The sequence below is a fragment of the Vicugna pacos genome, chromosome 8, assembly GCF_048564905.1.
Source record: "Vicugna pacos chromosome 8, VicPac4, whole genome shotgun sequence".
NCBI classification, from domain to species: domain Eukaryota; kingdom Metazoa; phylum Chordata; class Mammalia; order Artiodactyla; family Camelidae; genus Vicugna; species Vicugna pacos.
This window is the reverse complement of record NC_132994.1, coordinates 28,462,616-28,484,428: the sequence shown is the minus strand read 5'-3', so window position 1 is coordinate 28,484,428 and position 21,813 is coordinate 28,462,616. Positions and strand designations below refer to the sequence as shown.

General features: G+C 44.4%; 1 protein-coding gene across 4 annotated transcripts in view; it reads right to left on the bottom strand.

The window, feature by feature from the left end:
* Positions 1-21,813, bottom strand: part of GRIK2 (glutamate ionotropic receptor kainate type subunit 2) — a 933,693-nt gene that overhangs the window by 571,464 nt on the left and 340,416 nt on the right. For all 4 annotated transcript variants that reach the window (XM_072965660.1, XM_072965661.1, XM_072965662.1 and 1 more), the window contains 3 exons: positions 19,518-19,592; positions 7,553-7,628; positions 5,351-5,758 (listed from right to left, as the gene is read on the bottom strand). In XM_072965660.1, coding sequence (XP_072821761.1) covers positions 5,351-5,465 — 115 coding nt within the window. In that variant the 5' untranslated portion in view covers positions 5,466-5,758; positions 7,553-7,628; positions 19,518-19,592. The remainder of the gene's footprint in view (positions 1-5,350; positions 5,759-7,552; positions 7,629-19,517; positions 19,593-21,813) is intronic.

Below are 21,813 nucleotides of genomic sequence, written 5' to 3'. Positions count from 1 at the left end.
GCTTTTGACCTTACCTTTCATGCTAAGATTTAGGGTTTAAGATTCATTTGAAGCACTTCTAGTACCTTGATAACTGGATTACAAATTGAAAGCCCGCAGAAGATAAAGCTTCATCCCTCAAATGCAAAACAGTCAGCAATTTCATTTCAATACTTTAGACCACCCTTCAGAGGAAAACCTAGGATCTCTCGCAAACCTCCGGTATTATGGATGCAGTAGATGAATGATTTAAGTATAGTACAGTTGAAAGACAGTGAACCAGTTCCTACTTTGATGTGTAAAAATGGACATCGACAATTTCCAGGGAATAAATGGAGTTGGAGCTACAATAACACAGTGAAATCCTAAGAACAGAAGGAGAAAATGAATTCCTTTCACTTGAGTTTCTACCACAAAAGAGCAAAGCATTTTCTTTATCAGAAATGTTGATAATTAAACAAAAAAAATCAATGATCATGTCACCATTATCATAGGTGACACTTCTTTTTAATGGTGAATAGACTTGAAAAGGCTCTGATAATCAATGACGCAGCCTGTGTTTGGCCTGTTACTTCCTCCTTTGTGTGGGAGCAATTCACATTAACTTTCCTGTGCTGAGTAAATGTTGAAACAGCGTCATCTGAGAATTTAGGGAATGAACACACTGCAGCCATCACTTGAATTAAACTAGAAACCTAAAGGTGTCTGTCTGAAGAAATGTCTACTGACATAGAAACCCTTGTTCACTTCTGGAAGACCACCTCACAACGCCAGAAAACGTGTTGAGTTCCATGTGTCTGGGTGGAGAAGGGGTGCTATTTCTAGAGGATGAAAAGATCATTTTTCAAAGTCATTTTCTGAAATGAGTGTGCCTCCGTTGATGGATCACATCAGAGTCATTCTTTGAAGCGTTAAGAGTAAGTGAGAACTTACGTGAAAAAGATTTTTTTCTTTTTAGTGTGGCCCTTGTGTTGGCGATTCTTGGACAGATTTCTCTTCCTTGCTTTCCAGAGCTCAGCTGAGCAGGTGTTCAGGTTTTATCCGCTGCAGATAGTAGCCACTATTACTCCCCCATCCCCGCCTCGCAGGAGCCAGTTTTCCTGCTGCCAGATGTAAGGCCACTCCTCCCTCCCGCCCACCTCACCTCCCAAAGGAAGAAAAATCTCTTTCAAAGAAGTTGGAGAGAGCGGCAGCTCCTAAGCCCGACCAATTCACTCACACTCCTCGATATTGCAGAACATCTGCTACTAATTATTATATCTGGGAGCACATGAGATGGCCAGCAAATAGGGGGATTTCCCTAGGAACCCTTTCCGTTCCCTCTCACTCTGTGGGTTCTATTATCCGGGCTGTCCCTGAGCTGGTGGCCCTCACCTTGCGCGGGGAGGTGGCTATGCACTGTGCCATGGACGCAGGGCCAGTGCACAGTGCCAAGGAGGTCCCAGCGTGTCTGGGGGAAGACCTCGCCTGGGAAGCCTTTTAAGAAAGCTGTTTTACTGGCACGCCTGCGAGGAAAGCTAAGTCGAAACATCTGAAGGGAACAAGTGGCCTACCACACGCTCAGCTCCTCTCAGAGGACTATCTTGGAGAAGCCGCCCACGAGTTTGGGAGAAAGTTTGGGTTCATGTCTTCATTCCTGGCGTTCTAAACGCCATTTCAGGTCAGGAATTTGAAAAAACCCGACCTCGGGATACTAGTGGCGGCTTGGGGAGTGATTCCATAAAGAAGATGCCAGAGCCCCCAAACTCCGAGCGGGACTGCCAGCCCCGCTTGGAGCCGGGCCGGGGCCGGCGTCAGCCCCTCCCCACGCCTTCCCAGGAGCTGAGGTCCAGCGGACCCAGAAGAGGAGGGCAGCTGAAGTAACTAAAGAAACGTTCCAGTACCTCCGAGCCACGGTCGTGGGGGGGGGGCCGTGGAATCGGGGCCCACGCCCCCGCGGACGGAAGGATCCCGTCTTCTCCCTCTCCAGCCGCTAGCGGCACCGGGCCGCAGCCGCGGGCAAACAAAGGTGCCTCATCTACACAGCGCGGCGCCGCGGGCTGCGGGGCGGGCGCGCGGCCGAGAGGCCCGGCTGGGGGCGTCGCAGGCCCGGGGCCCGGGAAGGTCGGCCCCAGGACGCCTGTGCCGACCCGGAATGAGGGAACTGACTCCCTGAGCGTCCAACATCCACCGGGTCCCCAACAACGCGCCCGGTGGGTGGTCGCCCTGGAGAAGCCAAGCTGGGCCGAGCCAGGGTCGAAGGTGGGCAAAGGGCCACGACCCGCGCACAGCGAGGCGCCGCCCCGCCCGCGGGCAGGGGCTAACCCTTAGCTGAGCCTCAGGTCTCTCCCCCACCGCCCCCAGGCTGCCTTAAAGCTTCAGGAGAGTGCCCTGGGGTCAGCGCTCTGGAGACTTTCGGAGATGTTTGCTAAGCGGCCGGGGAGGAGCAGGCCCAGCAGTGCCGCCCCGAGGCCAGGCAGGGAGGGAGGGGGCACCGGGACAAGGCGCTCCCGGGCGCGACTGCAGGAAGTTTTCCTGGGGACCAGAGAGGAGTCATTGTGCCAGTGTCGGACTTGCTTGGCAAGAGCGCGCGCGCGCGCGCGTGTGTGTGTGTGTTGAGAGAGAAAGAGACAGCGGGGGAGAGAAGAGATTCTGACTGAGAGACTGAGCACCCGAAAGAGGGGCGGGGGTGACGAGGGACTCGACAAGGGTCAGCACCCTGAGCTGCTCACCGATCTACAGACGTTGGTAGGACGCACGGTCAGGTCACAGCCCCAGTGGGAACGGGGAAAGGGCAGCAGAGAACTGGTGAAGGGGGTTTTCCACCACCTGCGGGAAAGGGGGGCTGGGGCGGTCGCCGCGCGGGCTCCGCGGTTGCCATAGCGCCGCCGCAGAGACGCTCGGCCGCTGGCAGAGGCCAGCCAAGCCGGGTCAGGGGGAAGGAAGGGCTGGATGCCACCGCCTCGGTACAGGCGGAGGGTCTCACCCGCAACCCAGGGGCAGCTGCTCCACCGGCAACTCCAACCCCTTCCCTTCCCAGGCTTGGGGCCAGGGATGAGGCTCTGGTTCGCCTTTGCAGCTGAAGTTGAAAATAACCTTTCTGAGGAGTGGTTCACACACACGCAACCCTCCACTCCACTTAAAACATGTTTTCCCCCAAAGAAAATAAAACTCCCGCCATTGGATCAAAATATCCTCAAGGGGAAATGTTCCATTGATTACAATGTACACAGTTCTCCCCCATAACTCAGGTCAAAAATCAGAGAAAATGGATCTCCACGTGAAAGATGTGTGAAGTTAATGGAGGAAATAACAGGTTATCTAGCAACTGGGCTGTTGGTTTAAGGTATCAGGGCGCGGGTGGGAAGGTGTTTGCCTACTCCCCTGTTTCTTAAGGACATTCTTAGTAAGCACTGGTCTAGGAAAATGTATTTTTGTGTGTGTGTCAGCTGTTTTAGAAAGCTGCTACACACTCTGCTACAGCCGCCAAGATTTTTAATATGAAGATATGAAATGATCAGCGAATGTAACAATCTAATGATTCAGCAAATATTGTGCTGCAAGACCAGAGCAGCAATAATTAAATCTTTAGAGAATTAGTGGCAGTTTTCCGGCTCCCAGGCTTCCTTTTTTCCCCACCCAGTCTTCAAACACACTAAGACACACTCAATCACAAACACACTTCAGAAGATATTTCAGTATTCCAAATAAGTAGGTTGTACTACTCAAAATATTGGACAAAACTACCAAACTGTAGCATTTACCATGCTTGAAGCAAAACAGCTGAACACACACACACATTTCTAGTGATACAGGGACCTGTTTTATCTCATCCAAAGAAATAAGCATTCCTGTGGACGCTTGTTGCTAAGAGCAACGTGCTTAAGTACCATCTAAAGGCATGAAGAAAGCAGGGAAACTACTACAGAAGGAATCCCAGTTATAACTCATTGTCTTTTTCTGTCATTACCAGTCTTCTGGACTCCAAGTGTCTATATGTTGGTAGGGGAGGATGGTAGGGTTCCCTATTTCAGTATGTGAAAGCATTTCTACCCTGGTTCCACAAAGCCTGAGAAAGATGATAAATTTTGTAATTATAGAAAAAGCACATGGGAAAAGGAAAGAGAAAAGATGCTGTTGACATAATGGGAAGTGCAGGCAATCACTCTTCGATTCAAATTTGACTGAGTGACTTAATGTATCTGCTTTTATCTCAAAGACACATACTCAGGATTATATGGTTTCCTGCACTCTTTGGTCTAAATCCACTTGAACTGTCAAAGGAGGCACCCACAGTGGGAGCATTTACCCCCGTTGGCTCTCTCCTCGCTGGCTCTTATCTACTTAAGGGAACTTTCCCTGACTAGTTCTACTGAAACTCCATTGGCCATCCAGAGCGGCTGAGCCTAGCCCACCCTTCATTTCCTCCAAGCAAATCTTATGTCCAGCGTTTCCCCCCGAGTCTCACGTTCAGATTTTCCTTCGCGCTCTAAGGAAACTTGATTCCTTGGGAAAGAAATAGATTCCCCTAATATATAACTGTCACCTCATTTTTTAAAAATCATGCTATAAGTGAAATAAAAATGCAGAGAGACTCCGATACACAGCCTCCCTCCACCCCAATCACCACTGTTCATCATTTATTAGTCCAGGATGCAGAGTGAGAAAGCTGTGGGAGGAGGACTCACGAGTTAAAAACAAACAAAAACCCTTCCTTAGGACGCAATTTCACTTCAGTTAAGCAGCAGCCTCCCCTTGCTAAGTAGAGCCTTCAACGTTACAACAACATTTATAAAAGCTCCGCGTACCTGTAAGGGCACCAGGGATTGGAAAAGTGCTGATATTAATCGAAAAGGCTCTTTGGTGACAAAAGAGATCAAAAGGGTTAGTGCCTTTCACTTGCGGACCTGTCCAGGTCCCAGGCGGAAGCGGACGGACGCCAACTTCCCGAAGAGTTACTAGATATTAACTCATCGGCTGAGCAGCCCGAGATGCGCGTAGCCCCGGCGCGCACGTTCTTCGGGAAGGAGCAGCCGGCAGAGCCCGGAAGGCTCCCGGCGAGATAGGCAGGCGCAGCGGCGGTGGCCGTACCCCAGCGTCATTACCGTCTCCGTGACTGGCTACCGTGGGGAGGTAACGCAGCGACCACTACCACACACTAACACCCACTTCATCCTCCCGCGGCTAATTTTTATTTTATTTTTAAATAAAAGAGGGAAAAAGAAATGAAATGAAAAACGCAAGTGGGTCCTTTAAAAGCCCAGGAGGCGGCGGAGCAGTGAACAGGTCGAAATGCACAGAGCCCACCCGCCTGGCAGAGCGAAGCCGCCTGTTTACATCCGACTGCCTTTGAGCCGGATACCAGCCGATGGAGAGGAATGGGAAATCTTACCAAATCTTAATACATGTGTGGTTCCTTGAGAATATCCAATCCACAATAAACAGAGCAGGAGTTTAATGGTGCGCCTGAAGACTGGATTACTTAGAATCGGGGAAATAATCTTCATGGTGTTTCTGTGTCCACACGCGCGGCACCCACTTCCCCGATCTAGCGTTAGGCTCCCGGTTCGGGTAGGAATGAGGATGCGTCGAGAGGTGGCCGCAGACGAGATCACGGCATGGTCACAGAGAGAGGAAGGAGTCTCCGCTTCCCAAACCCATTAGCAATCGCTGCATGTTCTTCACTCACTGCGCCAAGGAGCAACCTTCCACTGCAAGGGATGGTGGGACATCCATGTTAGTCGGGGAGCATCCGGGAGAAATCCAGCACGCACACCCACAATGTCCGGGCAGCGCGAGCCTGGGGAAGCAAAGGAGGAGGAAAATCAATAGGAAATCCAGCCTTGGCAACGGCCGGCCGAGGCGACGGTAGCGAGCAACAGTCCCAGCACAAAAGGCGCTTTGCTCGCAAAGGTTTTGCCAGGCCCTATTCTACTGCACTGCTGCACAGCTTCTGACGTGAAGCCAAGATTAAGTGAGAAAAATTGAGATAGCTGCTTGCCTCTTAAGGCTCCCTGCCAGTGAGCTTCCCAATATCTATTATGCAACCGATCTGATCGCCCACCTTGAGTTGCAAGAAAGAAGTCGGATTTATTTACGTGGAAAAAAAGTGCTTTTATTTTCAGTAAGAGTCTTTACCAAGATAGGGACTGATGTATGCAAGCGGACTTCCTATATCGACTGATGAATTTTAATAAATGACAAGATAAGTCAAAGTCACTTTGCCTAGGAATTGTAAAAAAGGAAGTGGTCTCTAAGACGGAGGAATTTACTGTGATTGTAACTTGTTTTTAGGCTGAAAGAGGGTTTTATTTATACTTTAAAAAATTTGCACAGAAATTAATATAGATTAAGGTGCAACTGGAGAGGTGACTTTAAAAACTTGAGTGGGACATTCCTTGATTACTACTCAGCAATAAAAATAGATTTCTGCAAGTGGCCCTTTAGGGGAAAAAATCTTGAATTAAAATGAAGGAATCATATTTTCCCACACATTTTTAGCTTATCTAAAATAATTGTGCATATATTAAATGACAATGATGTTTGGATTGGCGCAGCAAAGGCTTCAATAATTTATGCCCAAATTTCTTCTCACTTTGGTTTTCTGAATATCTTTTTCTCGAAAAGATAAAATATAGGATCATACCCTGAGCAACAATGTCACAGTTTTGTCTAAAAACACCTTTTATTTTCTAGTGTTCTGATCAGAATATTCAGAGTCCCCAGACAGTGACTGTCTTGGCTTTCACAAGCAGCAATTTGTTCAAGAAAAAAAGTACAGAAATATGTTTTCTTTTAACATAAAAATATACTTTATTGTTGAAATAGGTAATATTCCGTGTCCTCCATGCATATAGATAAAAATATCTGATCCTAATATTTTACATTAGTAAGTGAAACCAAGATAGATAGCGATATATTACTATATATTAATATTTTTAAATGATCAAGAAGAACAAAAGGCAAGTTGCTGAACTTGTATCTTAAAATTAATCTCTTTTTCATAACCAACTGACAGAGCATAGGGTAAATCTTTGGAAAAATTGTAACATCATATCTTATTTGAAAACTATCAAAATTTTAAAGGAGTAATACAGGTACTACTTCTTCCAGACAGTAAGAAAACAATGTAATGTTTTCATCCCAACATAGTGATTTTTTAAAATCTATTTTTTTCTGGAGATATTAAAAAAATGCGATTTGAAAATAAACCTTTATTTTGCAAAGGCATTAAGTGGGCTTTGATTTTTTTTAAGATGGATGCATAACTGCAGTGTCAAAAATAAGTATCATGAATGGCTAGTTCTGCAGTGTAGCAGGCAATTCAATCACGTAATTTGACTATTTGAGCACTTTAAAAGGAACACCTTGTGCTAAAACTAAGGGTATCTAGCGACTCCTTCAGTCCATGTTTGAAATATCTCTTACAAAACATGTACAGCCCAACATGTTCTGTCTTGGATTTGCTGTCTCATTTATTCCATTCTATTTGTTCTCTTTTCTTTTTTGATCCTAGCAGAGATAATAATGACTGCCAGGACAACAATAAATATTCTTACTTCTTTTATGTGTCAATATAATTGATACCTACTACCTGAAAACAGCAGGTTCTGTTGTCTATTCAAATCAAAATACTGCACTTTTGCAGTGTAGTTGGCATTTGATGGAACCTGAGAAAACAAAATGTACCATAACTACTTGTTCATGTATTCTGTTAAAATAATTGCATTAGACATTATGGCTGTAACTTTTCTACTTAAAACTAGCATTCTAAACTATTTAGTTTTCGTGGGATTCTTTAGTAGGTGTCTAGTTCAAAAGTGAAAGATGAGCATCCAGATTCATGAAGTTCTTGCACAGTAAATTAAACAGTAAAAAGTCTATCACAATTTTTCTTACTATTAATTGGTCCCCAAAGAACCAATTTTGCACATACACTAAATTAGGCAACTAATCTGAAAGGCTTCAACACCACAGATAGCAACTCCACCTGTCCAACAGAACTTCTGCAAGACAGAAGACGACCTTTCTTCAGTACCGCGGACAGCGCTCCAGACATCGATTTATTCTGGAGCAGTACACTGAAAGTAGTACACTGAAAGTAGTACATTGAACGGGTAATGTGCTATTTGAAGTGACAATGTGCATATTTCTACTACACAGACTCTGAGAGTTTGAATTATTACATTGTTCACATTGGCGAGAGGACTATTTTGTCAACTGTGTTGTGCGTTTATTTCATTCAGTGTGACTTAACTGGGATTGCTTGGCATACCCAGGATGTGCTAATAGCCATTCCTTTCCAGGGCATACTACTACAAAAGCCATTTACACTACCTGTGAGTTCCCTCATGAGCACTAAACTACTTGCTTCTCAGTACAAAAAAATTGCCTGAAAGACCACCAAGAATTCAGAATACTGAATAATGCTGTCAATGTTCAGTGGCTAAAGACATTTATAAAATGTACAATTAGTTATTGCTCTAGAATCCTCCACCTCCAGATTTCCATCTGTTACAATGATAATCAGATTAACTCTCATTCTTTCTCATTACACATCACTCACTCCCAGGGCAAAAACAACAACAACAACAAAAAATCCCCAAATTACCTCCCCACTACTAGAACAAAATGATTTGGTGGTGTAGAAGATGCCTTATAGTAAGGCAATTTTGAAGTTATTACAAGTTTCTCCACAATACTGATACCATACATCATAGTTCTGGGGCTATATAAAGAATTGATAGTCATTATGTAGTATTCACTGACCAGATTTAACTCTTATAAATTTGTAATTTGTTCCTTTCTCAAAGAGAAAAAAAAACACTATTTGGTGTCAGGCAATCATATATATTTAGTAATAGTGAGATTTACACATCTTATTCCATGATTTCATTTGCTTTTGCTTTTTATCCTCATTTTGACCATATGGCAATCTTTATTTCTAGGAGCCAAAGCTCTGTAGGTTCCAAGGTCAAAGCACAGATGACAAACTGGGAATGCACACATATACGCACACACACAGAGGAGCTGTGTCTGAAAGTATGCCTCAAAAAAAAAAAACCCACATAGAAGGCTAACATAAAGAGAAAGCAAGCCTATGAAAAATTAGCAAAGAACAAAATGCATTTCATGTTCATGCAAAGCTTGTTCCAACAACAACAACAACAACAAAAACCCATTAGCTGCATCTTTCACTCTATTTTTATATTTACTGACACTAATGACCTCTTATTCTTGGGCACTATTACTTGAGAAGCAATTTTAGTTTTCTATTCTCCTACTGAAAATGAATCTTATTCTAGTTAGCTGCCACCTGCTGGGGCATGTACAAATGTGTAATAATCCTTATAGCACAATCTTTAAAAAGACAATGCCTATACCTTTGGCAAGAAACAGCAAATACATATACCAGGACAATCTGAATTTCAAAGGTGTTTCACAGGTTCCCCCATGGCATATCTATATTTAAGTTTTTCACATGGAATTCTTTCTAAGAATTCCACTTGACTTGTCACCAAAGTCCTGTTGTTAGGTGACATTTGAGAAACCTCATCTTGTAGTTACTAGTTACACCTGACCTATTCTTCCATGTATGTGGCCTGTTGTCTTGCAGCTAAACTAAAATAAACAGCCTGTTCATCCATGGCATTAGAGGTGCCAGAGAATAATGTCAGAGCTGATAGTTAAAACCACACTGTTGCATATTTGCACTTCACTCCTCCTAACTCTGAATGCTATGCTATGCAATCCCTTGTGATTCTGAACACATATCAACTGTTCCACCAACATTCTGCTCCATTGATGATTAATGACATTTAGAGTTTTAATTAATTTTTAGATGCAAAAAGGAGTGTATCTTGATTAAGAAATTGAATTGGAATAGATTTACATGACCTGAAGTCTTTTCCCCCCCTTAATTTCAGAGCTATGCAGACTTCAGTGGGTTTGAATAGAAGAAAACAAACAGGTAAGACTTCTAGCAGCACTTATTTCTCTAACACCTTCCTTCTGTGTGTTTCGTTTTGTTTGTTTAACTGATAAGTTCCTAGGGCCCCGGATGTTGCCTTGGTGGTTACAGGAATGATTTCTATAAAAAGTTACAAGGTAATGAACTTAGACAAACCAAGATTGAGATAGCATTGCCTATCTTCCAGCAACTAAACTACAAACTAATAAATAGTCAAATGAATCAATCATCTCTTGTGACATTAAAATAATCATTAATCCATAAAGTAATTTCTGATGACATAATACTTACAGTATGAAGATGAAAAAATGATAGAAGGCAATCTCTGCGTTACCAAAAGGATAGCAGTAGTAAGTTTTCTAATATCCCCTAGTCCCTAAATTGGAAATCATTTTCTAAGGAGTCCCAGCTAGGTCCGGTTATTTAGTAAAGAACTCCCTGAGGGTAAAAGTATCAGGGGATTAGAGTCATTAAAAGTTTTTGATGTTTATGATCCACCCTGGTGACACTACTCCCCTTACCCAAATGGGACGCCCTCTGAGTTTTTTCAGAGGCTCTCCAATACTGGCGCGGGTTAAAACGAATGTCTGTACTTCCTCAGCGCGGAACTAAGGAGGAGGGTTAATGGAAGGATGGGCGGATGGAAGGAAGGCTGGGGAGTTTGTCAGACCCGCAGGCAGACGCAGCTTCTTGCCATCTGTCTCTCTCCGCCTCGCGTGAGTCCTAGTAGCTGAGGCCACTTTCCGACACGTCCACTTATTAAATTATTTTATGTGGAGAACGCGAGCGCCTGCAGCCAACCGAGACAGTTGCATCCTTGACGGGAATTGGCTGAGGCGAGCGGGACAAAGCCACTCGCAGCGAATCGGTCCAGCAGGTGCCCCGAGCGCACCAGGCTCCGCCGCGCTGCTGTCCGCCTTCTTCCCCTCTAGGCAGAAAATGCCCCTCGCCCACCCCGGGTCCCTCCTGTCCTCGTGGGAATAGACACCTCAGGAGGCAGCCCGCAGCGAACCCACCGGAGGGGTGTCCTTACCTTTCGCTGGCGGTGAGGTGGGTGGGGGGGAGGGGTGGTCCTCGGGGAGGAGCAGCGGGAGGAGGTCGGGCGGGAAGTCCCCGGCTCCCGGACAGAGCAGCGCAGCCGCGGGCGCCCAGCGCGAGTGACGGCGGCAGCGGAGACGGAGACCGCGGAGCCGCGGCGGCGGCTGAGACAGACACGCCTCCTGGCGGGGGTTCCGCGCGTCTTGCTTTAAAGGCGCCGCGCTCTTTTCCCTGCGGCCCCTGCACGCTCCCGGCCGCTGCCGCCACCAGGGCGCAGCGCTCGCCCCTGGACCGCACAGGAGCGAAAGTGTGAAAATTCCGGGCGCCCACACAGACCTGGACGTTATGAATTCCCCGACTTGGACATAGTCCCCAGCGTACACCCTACTCTGGAATGGGGGGACTGGGAATGTGATGCTCAGTTAAGGAATGATGCAAATCGCCAAAGAATTTGCCTGGCCCTGGGTGGTGACAATGCGTATAAAGAGCCCGAGCACGTTTGGTTCTGGGCGGTGGCTTTTATACCTCTCTGAAACCATAGCAACGAAACTTCTCTGCTGCCAGGATTTGAGGAACAGCTGTTAGTCTCCGAAGTGGCCCTCTTAGTCCAACTACTGCCATTTCCCTTTGAGGTCTGCGGGAAAGATCTTGACCTGCACCTCATCCCCACCTCCACCTCCAGGCTACCCTACCAATGCGCTTCCCGCTTGCTGCCTGTACCCCCTTAGACGCCAGGAGTCACGGCGCTTCTCTCTCTGCCTCCGTTTCTAAAAACAGAAAGGGACACTCCGGACTGTCGGGGGCTGGAAGCAGGAGGGTCTGTGGACAGTCTGCGGCCTGTCTGGCGCCTTAATGGCAGACGTCTTCTTTCCCCCCAGGTCCCTGAACTCTCAACCCAAACAGATCGCAGAAAGGAGTTGAGATCTGCTGGGCGCCGAACCAGAGGTCGCAGACTCAAAGGCTGGAGAAAGAAGCCTGTGGAGCCAGGCATGGTGACAGCCCGTCTAAATTCTCTAGAAGACTTCTTAATAGGCCCGAGTTGGGGAAGTTCGGGAGTCTTCCCGCAGCTCGACTTTCAGGGAGGGGCCGCCGGCGGCGAGCATACCAGGCTCCCCCTGCTTCTCAGTGGAAACAATTAGCTTCTGCAAACAATCTCCGATTTCCGCTCCTCTGGGTCACAAATGTCAACAGTTATTCACTACCGCTGCTATTTTATCCTCGGCCCTGCAATATTAACTAGAGCAGAGACTGCAAGTTGCCCCCAGAGGAAGTTGGCGAGTAGTGAGCGATTCACTGGGAGGTTAAGTGAGGCTGAGTGGGAACAGGCCGGGCGCGCTGGGCCGGGAGACAACCCTCAAACGGGCTGTGTTAAGGAAGGGGCCAGGTGAGATCCTGTGGCTTTACTGAGTCCTCGAGCTGCCCTCATCCCTGTGGACACTAAATTCTCTAATTCCGAGGACCCGGAAGTAGAGAGACTCTGCGTCCCCAGGGACCAGTTGTCTTCGCTGGAGACAATCGTTTGTCCTTTTGTTGCTTCGTTCCCTGCAGTCCTCGTAGAGTTAAGCCCTTGCCCGCGCCCAACGCAGCGTTGCCACCCTCCACACCCCGGGGCTAGCGCCTGGCTCAGCCCAGCCCTGAAACACTCAGAAACTCAGCCCTGACAAACCATACCCAGCTCTCAAGCAAAACACCGGTCTACCCGCTCCGTCACCACTCTTGGCTTCCGTGCTCCCTACATGCCTACTGTGCCTGCCCAGGTCGGGGCGACTTGGTTTTAAGGTTAAGGAGAGATGAGTTAGTGGCAGTGCAAAGTTCGTTAGTCATTTAAAGATCCCGGGGGTGGCAGGGAGGTTCCCGTAATTAAGTCAACAGCGGCCTTGTTGTACCGAGTAAATAAATAGTCAATGACTCCATTGTGCCCCGTGGAGCGGGCAGCACAGACGCGTGACCGGCTCTGGGCGCCTGGGCTCCAGCTGCTGTGACCTGCAGCCTAATGGGCCCTCGAGGCACAGCCGAGTTTGGGCCAGGCCCGGAAAAAATACCCCATTCACTCCCATTCCCCTACAGAAGTAATGAAGACAACTTGTCTACTGGCCAAAGCCATTCTGCTTGTGGTCATACAACTGGCCTCCTCACTTCCAGGGAGGGAGGAGCAAAACGCTGGACACAGAGCTGATTCTGGTACAAATCCCTGGGTGAAGGCATCCAGCTTTATTTTTTGTGACTGTGAGAGTGTAGAACAGGGAGTGTGTCTCATTTGACTTTGTGAGCAGCATAGCATTTGGAACACGGTAGGTGCTGAATAAAAGAATGACGGCATCACTGGGCTCAACCTTCCACCTTCCTCCCTGTGGTCCCCAGGACCGCAATGTATCTGGGGAAGGACAGGCTTCCAACAACTTCTCTAAGTGCTATGTGTGTTCTTAGAACCTAGTCATGAATTTCTTTTCCAGAGCAAACAGGACACACTTACAAAGACAGAAATAACAGGCACTAGCAAGAGCATGGAGTGAGGGGGAGAGAGCTGGGAGAAGAGTGGAACAAATCAAAATTATGCATGTTGTGACAAATTCATATCCTAAGTAACCAAATGTTATATGGAGTCTAATGAGAAAAGCAGACTAACAAGGGAGCATTAGTCTATACACACCCATTTAAATCTTCAAAATAAAATTCTCCAACACTGCAAGATCTTTTCCGTAATTTGTTTTAGGATATATGAGGTTAAATTTTAAGGAATCAGACTCCCCAAGTCTCTTTGGAGGAAGCAGTGAATCTTTTTCTTCTCCATTCCCAGTCATCCTTAAGACCTAATCCTCCATCTTTGAGATCACTGGGTCCCTCAGCTTCAGTCTTATGCAGGAACCACCCCTCTATTGTCTCTTTCTTCCCTCTCAAAGTGCTCTTAGAACATTAGCAGGTCGGGATGCTGACTCCTAAGGACCCAGCAGGGACCAGTGTGAATTCCCAAGTTTACTACCAGGTTTTGTTTGTTGATTTCTTTGCTTTGATCTGCTTTGTTTGAATTGAATGTACTCATTCAATTGGAAGATACTATTTTGGATCATCTAGTCCAATGCTTTCATTTTACAAGTGATACAAACCAAAGTGAGAAAAGACTTAGGAACTGGCAGAACTGAGACTGCCTTCTAGCTGTGCAGAGCAACATCAGGCTGTCTCCTGTCATCCTCTTTCAAAACTTAGAATCATATGAAGTTAGGACTAAAAGAGACTTCAAGGACTTCTCCATTTCAAGGCCACAGACCTTTCTCTCTCTCATTTGAAAAAAAAATGTACACGTGTAGGAGATGCACACAGCATCCGAAGCCCACTATGGACTGATAAGGTCCCTCCACCCCAGGCTAAGTACCACCAACCTAGTCCAACAACATCACTTTACAGATGATGAAATATAAACAAACTTACTCAGAGTCACATAGTGTGTTAAGGTCAGTTCCAGGACTAGACACCTGGTGTCCTGATTCCCACAAATTTTTATTCCCTCAAGTCTTTTTAGCTGTAATTAGACAAAAATTACCCTGAGGGGTTAGTAACTTATAATCTGTTGGACTTTTCTCTCAGAATAGTTGATATCTTCCCTTGAGGGGTAGGATCTATTATTCATTTCTGTAATCTCTCAATCTGTTTATTAAGTAGCTACTATCTGTCAGTCACTGCCCTACTGCTAGCAAAACAGCAGTGAAGAAACTAAACAGAACCTCTGCCCTCACTGAGCTTTCAGTTTAGTGTCAGGGGGACAGACAATAAACAATTACACAAACAAATACATAATATGTCAGACAGCAGGGAGTATTGCAGAGAAAATAATGCAGAATGAGCAGAATAGGGTCTGTTGGGAGGACGGGGTCGGGGAAGGTGTTATTTTATATAGGGTGGTCAAGGAAGGTGTCTCTGATTAGTTGACATTTGAGTAGAATTCTGAAGGCAGTAAGGGTGAGATGCATGAGCATTATTTGGAAGAAGGTTTCAGACCAAGGTAACAGCAAGTGTAAAAGTCCTGTGGTTGGAACAAGTAAAAGCCCCTACAGAAGAGTAAAGAAGCCAATTCCCAGAGAAGAGACAGAAGATCAGTAAAAAATCTGGTCAAAGAGTAGCAAAGGGAGTTTTGGATTTTTCTCTGAAGGCAACGCAGAAGCAAGCTATAGACGGGTTTTGACCAGAGGTGAGGTACGATCTGACACAAAGTGAAAGGACAATTTTGGCTGCTCTACTAAGGTAGACTAGGCTTAATTAAGATGAGGGTGGAAGCAAGGCAACCAGTTAGGAAGCCACTATAATGATCCAGATAACAGTGGGCTGTGGACAAGACCAGGAGAGTGGCATGCGGATGGTAAAGAGTGGTCAGATTCTAGATCTAGTTTAAATAAAGTTGAGAAAATTTGATGATGGATCGAATGAGGAATGACTCAAAAGATTTTTGGCCTGAGTAATGAGGAATTAGAGTTATTATTTTTTGAGATGAAGATTATAGGAGGATCAGGTTTGGAGGATACTGGAAGAATAATGAGTGAGAGTTTTGACATATTGGGTGTCCCACATGCATTAAACATCCAGGGGGAGATACCAAATAGGCAGTTGTATACAATAGGTCTGGAGTTCAGAGGAGAGGTATATACGTGTGGGTCATCAGCTCTTTGAGTTATGAGACAAATGAGAAAATCTAGGGGGGAAATGTAAACAGAGAAGTGACAAGTTCTCAAGATCAAGCACTAAGACATTCCAAAGTGTAGACACTGAGGAGAGAAGAAGGAAACAGCAAAGGAGATAGAAAAGTAGCAGCCACTGAGACAGAAGGAGAACTAAGGGTTTTCCAGAAGCCTAGTGAACCAAGTGTTTTGCAAAAGGTGTGAGTTTTCAGCTGTGCTAAATGCTGCTTACAGGTCAGATGAGTGGGCACTAAGAATTGGCCATTTGATCAAATGATGTGGAAGCCACTGGTGACCTTGATAAGGGTGGTTTTGGAGAAGTGATAGGGATTAAAGCATGTCTAATGTAAGTTCAAGGGAGAATAGGAGGAGAGAAATTGAAGATGAAGAATAATTTTTTTTTCCAAATAATTTTGCTCTTAAGTGGAGAGAAGCATTGGCAGTGGGATAAACTGATGTTGAAGAAGAGATGGATGAATGTCCTTAACTAGTCAATGGAGGCTAGAATCCAGTACACAGGGAAGAAACCAGCCTTCAGTAGAAGGGTCAGTTAATCCAAGTAATAGGAGGGGAGGCAGAATATATAGTACAGATGTAAATTGCTTGGTACGTGTGGTGCTGAGAATCGACTTTTCCTATATGAGCTCCAAAGCCCCATGCTGGGACACCTTCCTTGACGTTCTCTGATTTCCACCATCTTAACTCCCATGCAGAAGCCTGCTTGCTTGGTCCTGCTTAATAGGTTAAGCACTAAATTTTTCAAGAGGAGAAGGGAAAGAGGTAAAGTGAAAGAGGATGTGAGGTCCTCTTGTTATTCTTTGCATTTTCTTCATGAAATAAGAATTTAACAAACCTAATATGAGGCTCTTGAATGGGGAGGATATATTAGATGTTTAAGGAGAATAGAAAAAGTGTGAAATTTTTATTTAGGAGAATAGCAGAGTGAAAAGATAATGAAATGCAGTCGGATACTTGGCCAACACTCAGGGCCACTGAAGTTCAGGGTCAAGAATCTAATCAGTAGGCATGGTTGTGTACTGTTCTTTAGTCATGTTTAGTGCACAAGTAAAGGTCTCGAGTAGGTAAAGAGTTGCACTTGAGCAGGGTTTACGTTTTGCCAGGCAAGTGTGACAAAGAGAAGGGGGACAAGGAAGTCATTGTAGACGCAAGGTCATGCTTATATTAATAGACCCTGGGATCCATGTTGGTTGAAGAGTAAACAGAGGACACAAAGAAGCAAGGACGGATGGAGAAAAGCTGATAGTATCAGCAGGGTCATCCACTGGTAAAAGTTTTGATATAGCTGGAGTAACCGAGAAAGTGAGTGAGTTGGAAAGGTACAAGATAATGGTTTGAGCATTATCAGTGAGAGTTAAATTTAGCGTTATAAAGATTAATCTAAATAGGGAGAAAAGGCAGTTGGGGTTAAGCCTAAGTATGCCTTGGTCTCTAAGGCATACTGTGGTGCTAAGGTTGTGTTATTGGTGGGGTGTATGGATGAGGTTGTTCTGGAACCCTGTTTTTACTTCTGCTTATGAATGTGTGGGAAAGAGAAGGTCATTATTGCCAGACCTCAGAACTCTCGAGGCTTTTACCTGATAATTTTCCTAGAGAAGATGTCCATCCATCCCCAAGGGAGGAAGGGGTGCCAGAGAGATCTGAGCACTGCCTCCAATGCACTTTATCCATCTCACCAGGCACGGGAGACATACAATTGATGCTCTTAGTCCTGGATAAGACCATATCCAGACTCAACAAGTCTATGAGACCTCCAGATCACCTGAATGATTAAATCATTTGCTGCTATAGTCAGTTCATTGCTTCATGTGTAAACCTTTTTCCAATCAGCATATTCAGTCATTCATGGACATATGCACACTCATTGTCACATTTTTTTCTCTGTGAGTTATCATAACATTTTGTGTATATTTCCCTCCAATCAGCATATTCTATATTTATTGTATCCCATCTTTCTTGGTGTCAAAATTTGCTCAGTCATTTCACTTTTGCCTGGACTCCTGAAATAGTACCAAGACCAAGGTAGTCCTCAAGCACTCTAGCTGGATGACTTACAAACCTTCGAGCATTCCAGAGACTCTCACTCACCCTTCCTACTAATACAAATTTTAGATTCTTGAGGATATTTTCTACTGTATGCCGTCACCCACCTCACCACTGCTGCCTCCTCCCTCACCAATCTCTAAATGTCCAAGTCTTATTTCAACCCCTAGCTAATTATTTATTTTTAAGCAAGTATTTCTTGAATGCCTATTGTGTTTTAGGGAAAGGAAGACAAAACAATGAGGGGAAATGTAGGCAATGTACTTCGTAAGATATTTCTAAAGACACATGGTAACTTCTGTTAGCAAGACCATGGTATTCCTTCTCCTCCTTTTGTAGAAAGCACTGATATCGAAGTAGGAGTGTATTGGCACACAAGCAGCATCTGTCTGTTAGAGAAGCACTGTACTAGAAAATATTTCTTACTAGACTCCCCATCCCACCTGCAACAATGTAGGAAGGAAGCCATGCAAAGGCAATGAAGATCCTTAGGAATATGGACAAGTGGAGAGGGATTCCCACTCCAGCTGAGCTAAGGCATTCAGGGACAGAAGTACGTGTCCTCAAAGCACAGGGTCTCTAATAGGTCACGAGGAAACTTCTGAACACAAATCTTCAGGACAATTCTCCACCAACCCTTAATTTCTACTCTTTCTTGGAAGCTTACTACAAGGTTTCAGGGGAAGAAAACTATTATTCATACAAGCCCCACTGTATTCTCGAACACTTTCACTTAAAATATCACACATAATGCTTTGAACATTCTTATCAAATGTATAATTACTATTTTAAGGATGAAAAAACTAAAACACAGAGAGGCATATAACTTGCCTATGGACACACAGCTAGCAAAGGCAAAACTGGGATCCCAAACTTTGTGGTTTACTGTTCTTGCTGATATGGAGGAGGCAGGCAGAATAAAGTAGTATCTGCCCCAGCTCTCTGTCTTTTATCTCGAGGATTTAACATGTTGTTACTAAGCTGTGAGGGATAAAGCCCAACAGCTTAGGTTGAGAGTATAGAGAGCTGGAGACCATGGAGCAACTAACTCAAGGTTGAACAGATTTGCTCCCTAAGCAACCCCCTGAGAAAAGGATTTGTCTGGAGCCAGAAATCAGAAGCAGCTGTCTCTCAGAGGGGAAGCCAACTTAAAAGCAAGCAGAGGGCTCTTCTTCTCAGCCTTTGTTAGAGTCCAAGGGAAACCCCAGAACTTGATCTGATCCCGTAAGAGTGTTCTCGACAGAAACTAAAGGATATTCTTTGCCAAGAGCATGATTCTTACAACTAAGAACTAAACATTAAAAAAAAAACTTCTACTAATAACTGTTTGTACATAACAATACCTTCCTAGTCGTTCCTTCTACGAGACAATCTGTACCTGCCAGCTATTATACTATCTGACTACATAGCTGTCCAGTGCTCTCCAAGAACATTGTGCTCCTGGGTTGCTCCAACAATACGGTAGAGTTCACTTGTAAATGTCACAGGATTCAAGGAAACTTTGTAAACCCGTTCAGGATGTCAAATAGGGCTTTGTATTTAATTTTCATTCAGGACTGAAACATTCTGATTTATTCACTTCATCATAAAAGAAGTTGTTGGATACAGAATTAAGATTTTTTTTCTTTAATGGGCCCTGCCTGGAGTGGTTAGCCATGCTATAGAAAGCTGTTAGAGAAGAACCGACCAGGGTGCCAATAGATTTTTCCTTCTCCACTTTAATGTAGTGACGCTAATTAGCAGTTTTTGAAACTCTTATTGCAGGTGAGCCCAGCTTCAAGGGCTGACATTCATTAAGGATGTGGGCACCGCCGACCTCCTACCTTTCACATTCCTCCCGACCGAAGGATCACACAGGCTGCGGGATCAGGGCTGCCATGGGCTTGTTCGGACGTGCACTGTTGGAGAGCACACAACAGAGGTAAGAGAATTCAGTTACGGTTTTTAATTCTGTAAATTAATGGATGAGGCAACAAGTTTAAAATGAAAAGAAAATGAACAGAGAGGAAGCTGGAATCAAAATGTAGCTCCACACCCTGTATACAAATGGAAAGTGTAAGAACTGGAAAATAAACTTCTATTTTGCAATTTGTTGTCCCAACAAACTTTTAATAGATAACTGTTTCAATCTACTTCCAGATCGGTGCCCCTTTATAAACACGTGGAATTTCAGTACAAAGTGATGAACACCAGCAATGCATCACTCAACTGTGTCAATATTTTATGTAGTTGATCCTGTGAAAATCAGAAGAAGATTTAGCCTTCTCTGTGGACTGTTGGGACTAAGGGTCTGTTGACCATATTTCCACTTCACAAACAGAGCTACCCAACCAGGACTTGTTTACAAACTGGAATGTGGTCAAACACACTGTCCCTGATATTTTGTTTGCTCTTCCAGGCTGACAAATGCATGACTTGAGAGTTATTTCTACAGTACTAGATACATACCTAATGAGGAAAACAGAAGAAAAGACTGTGATAGGGAAACATCTCTGATGATATCTGAGAATCAGAAATTGCTATTTGGGGGGACAGAACAGAAGAAATGTAGTAATTTCTATAACATTTTCTAATAATCATTAAGTTTAAAACAAGACATTGGTTTCATATTTATATGCACTTGGCTGTATTTGTAACACTTCAGTAAGGGACTTAGGAATCAAGATCCAAATGTCAGAAGCCAGAATCATTGAAAATGGTCTCAGCTATAAGGGAGGAGAATCTAGGATTTGCACATATTTTTCATCTATTTCTCCTCATTCTATACTTATAACCACCACCAAAGAGAGTCAAGGGATATATTCTCCTCACCTTATAAATGAGAAGTAAAAGGTTCAGGACAATTTTATGCAGAGCAAAAACAACAATGAATTAGGAGTTCCATCAACTGAACCTCTATTTAAATATAACGTCTTTGGTAATTCAGTTAATTCCTGTATGCTTTTGTTTTCTCATTTGTAAACTATGAAGCAGGCATTTATTTTGAAATCTATGAGATCCTTGAAAGTTATGAAAAAAAAAAGTTTCTTGACAGACCCAGGATCATATTACAGTCACTGGTGGAGCAGGAATAGTACTCAGGCCTCCAGAGTTGGACCATCATCCAGATGACGAAACATTTCTGAAATCAAAAGCTGAGCTGGAAAAAGATATAGTTCTTTGCTCTGATCTTTCATTCAAAGTCACCAGGAACATGAAAAACTTACAATATAATTCGAAGACAAATATTTCTATAAAAAAGAGATGAATTTTACTCACTTAGCAAAAGTCACTGAAAACATTCATTTAATAATCTTGGCTAAAGTTAATGCGTGCAGGAAGTGATACTATAATAATCCTAATAAACCTCGTTCTGATTAAACTCACTCAGTATTTGAATCCAAGTAATAAACACTTCTAGAGAAAATTATAGAACTGAGATATACTGGGTTGAATAATATTTCCCCCAAATTCATGTCTACTTAGAACCTGTGAATGTGACCTTATTTGGAAAGAGCCTTTGTAGGTGTAATCAAGTTATGGTGAGGTCACATTGGATTAGGGTGGGCTCCAAATCCAGTATGACTGGTGTCCCTATGAGAAGATGGAAATTTGGATACGGACAAACACAGAGAAATACCCCATGAAGATGGAGGCACAAATGGGATGGATACATCTACAAACCAAAGAAGTCCAAGGACTGCCAGCAGCTACCAGAAGCCAGGGGACAGTTTCTCCCTCAGTGCTCCCAAAAGGAATCAACCCTGCCAAAACTTCCATGTTGGACTTCTGCCCTCCAGCTTGAGAGAATAAATTTCTGCTGTTTTCAGCCAGCCTCACTGTGGCACTTTGTCACAGCAGCTGTAGGAAACTCATACATGAACAGTTTGGCTAAATGTAGTATTAGTAAGTGTACATTTCAATCGAACTCAACACTACCCAGGAAGTTTGCTCTCCCATTCTTCTATAAAGCCATGTTACATCTCCTTTATTCTCCTCCAAACCCTTGTCTCAGCTTAAAACATGCTTCATTCCTATTCAAGACAGAGGAAGCCATTAGATAGGAAAGCTTTCATCACCCATCAGCAAGTGCACTCCCCTGTGGCCACCTTTTCCCCATATCACTACACATCCTTGATC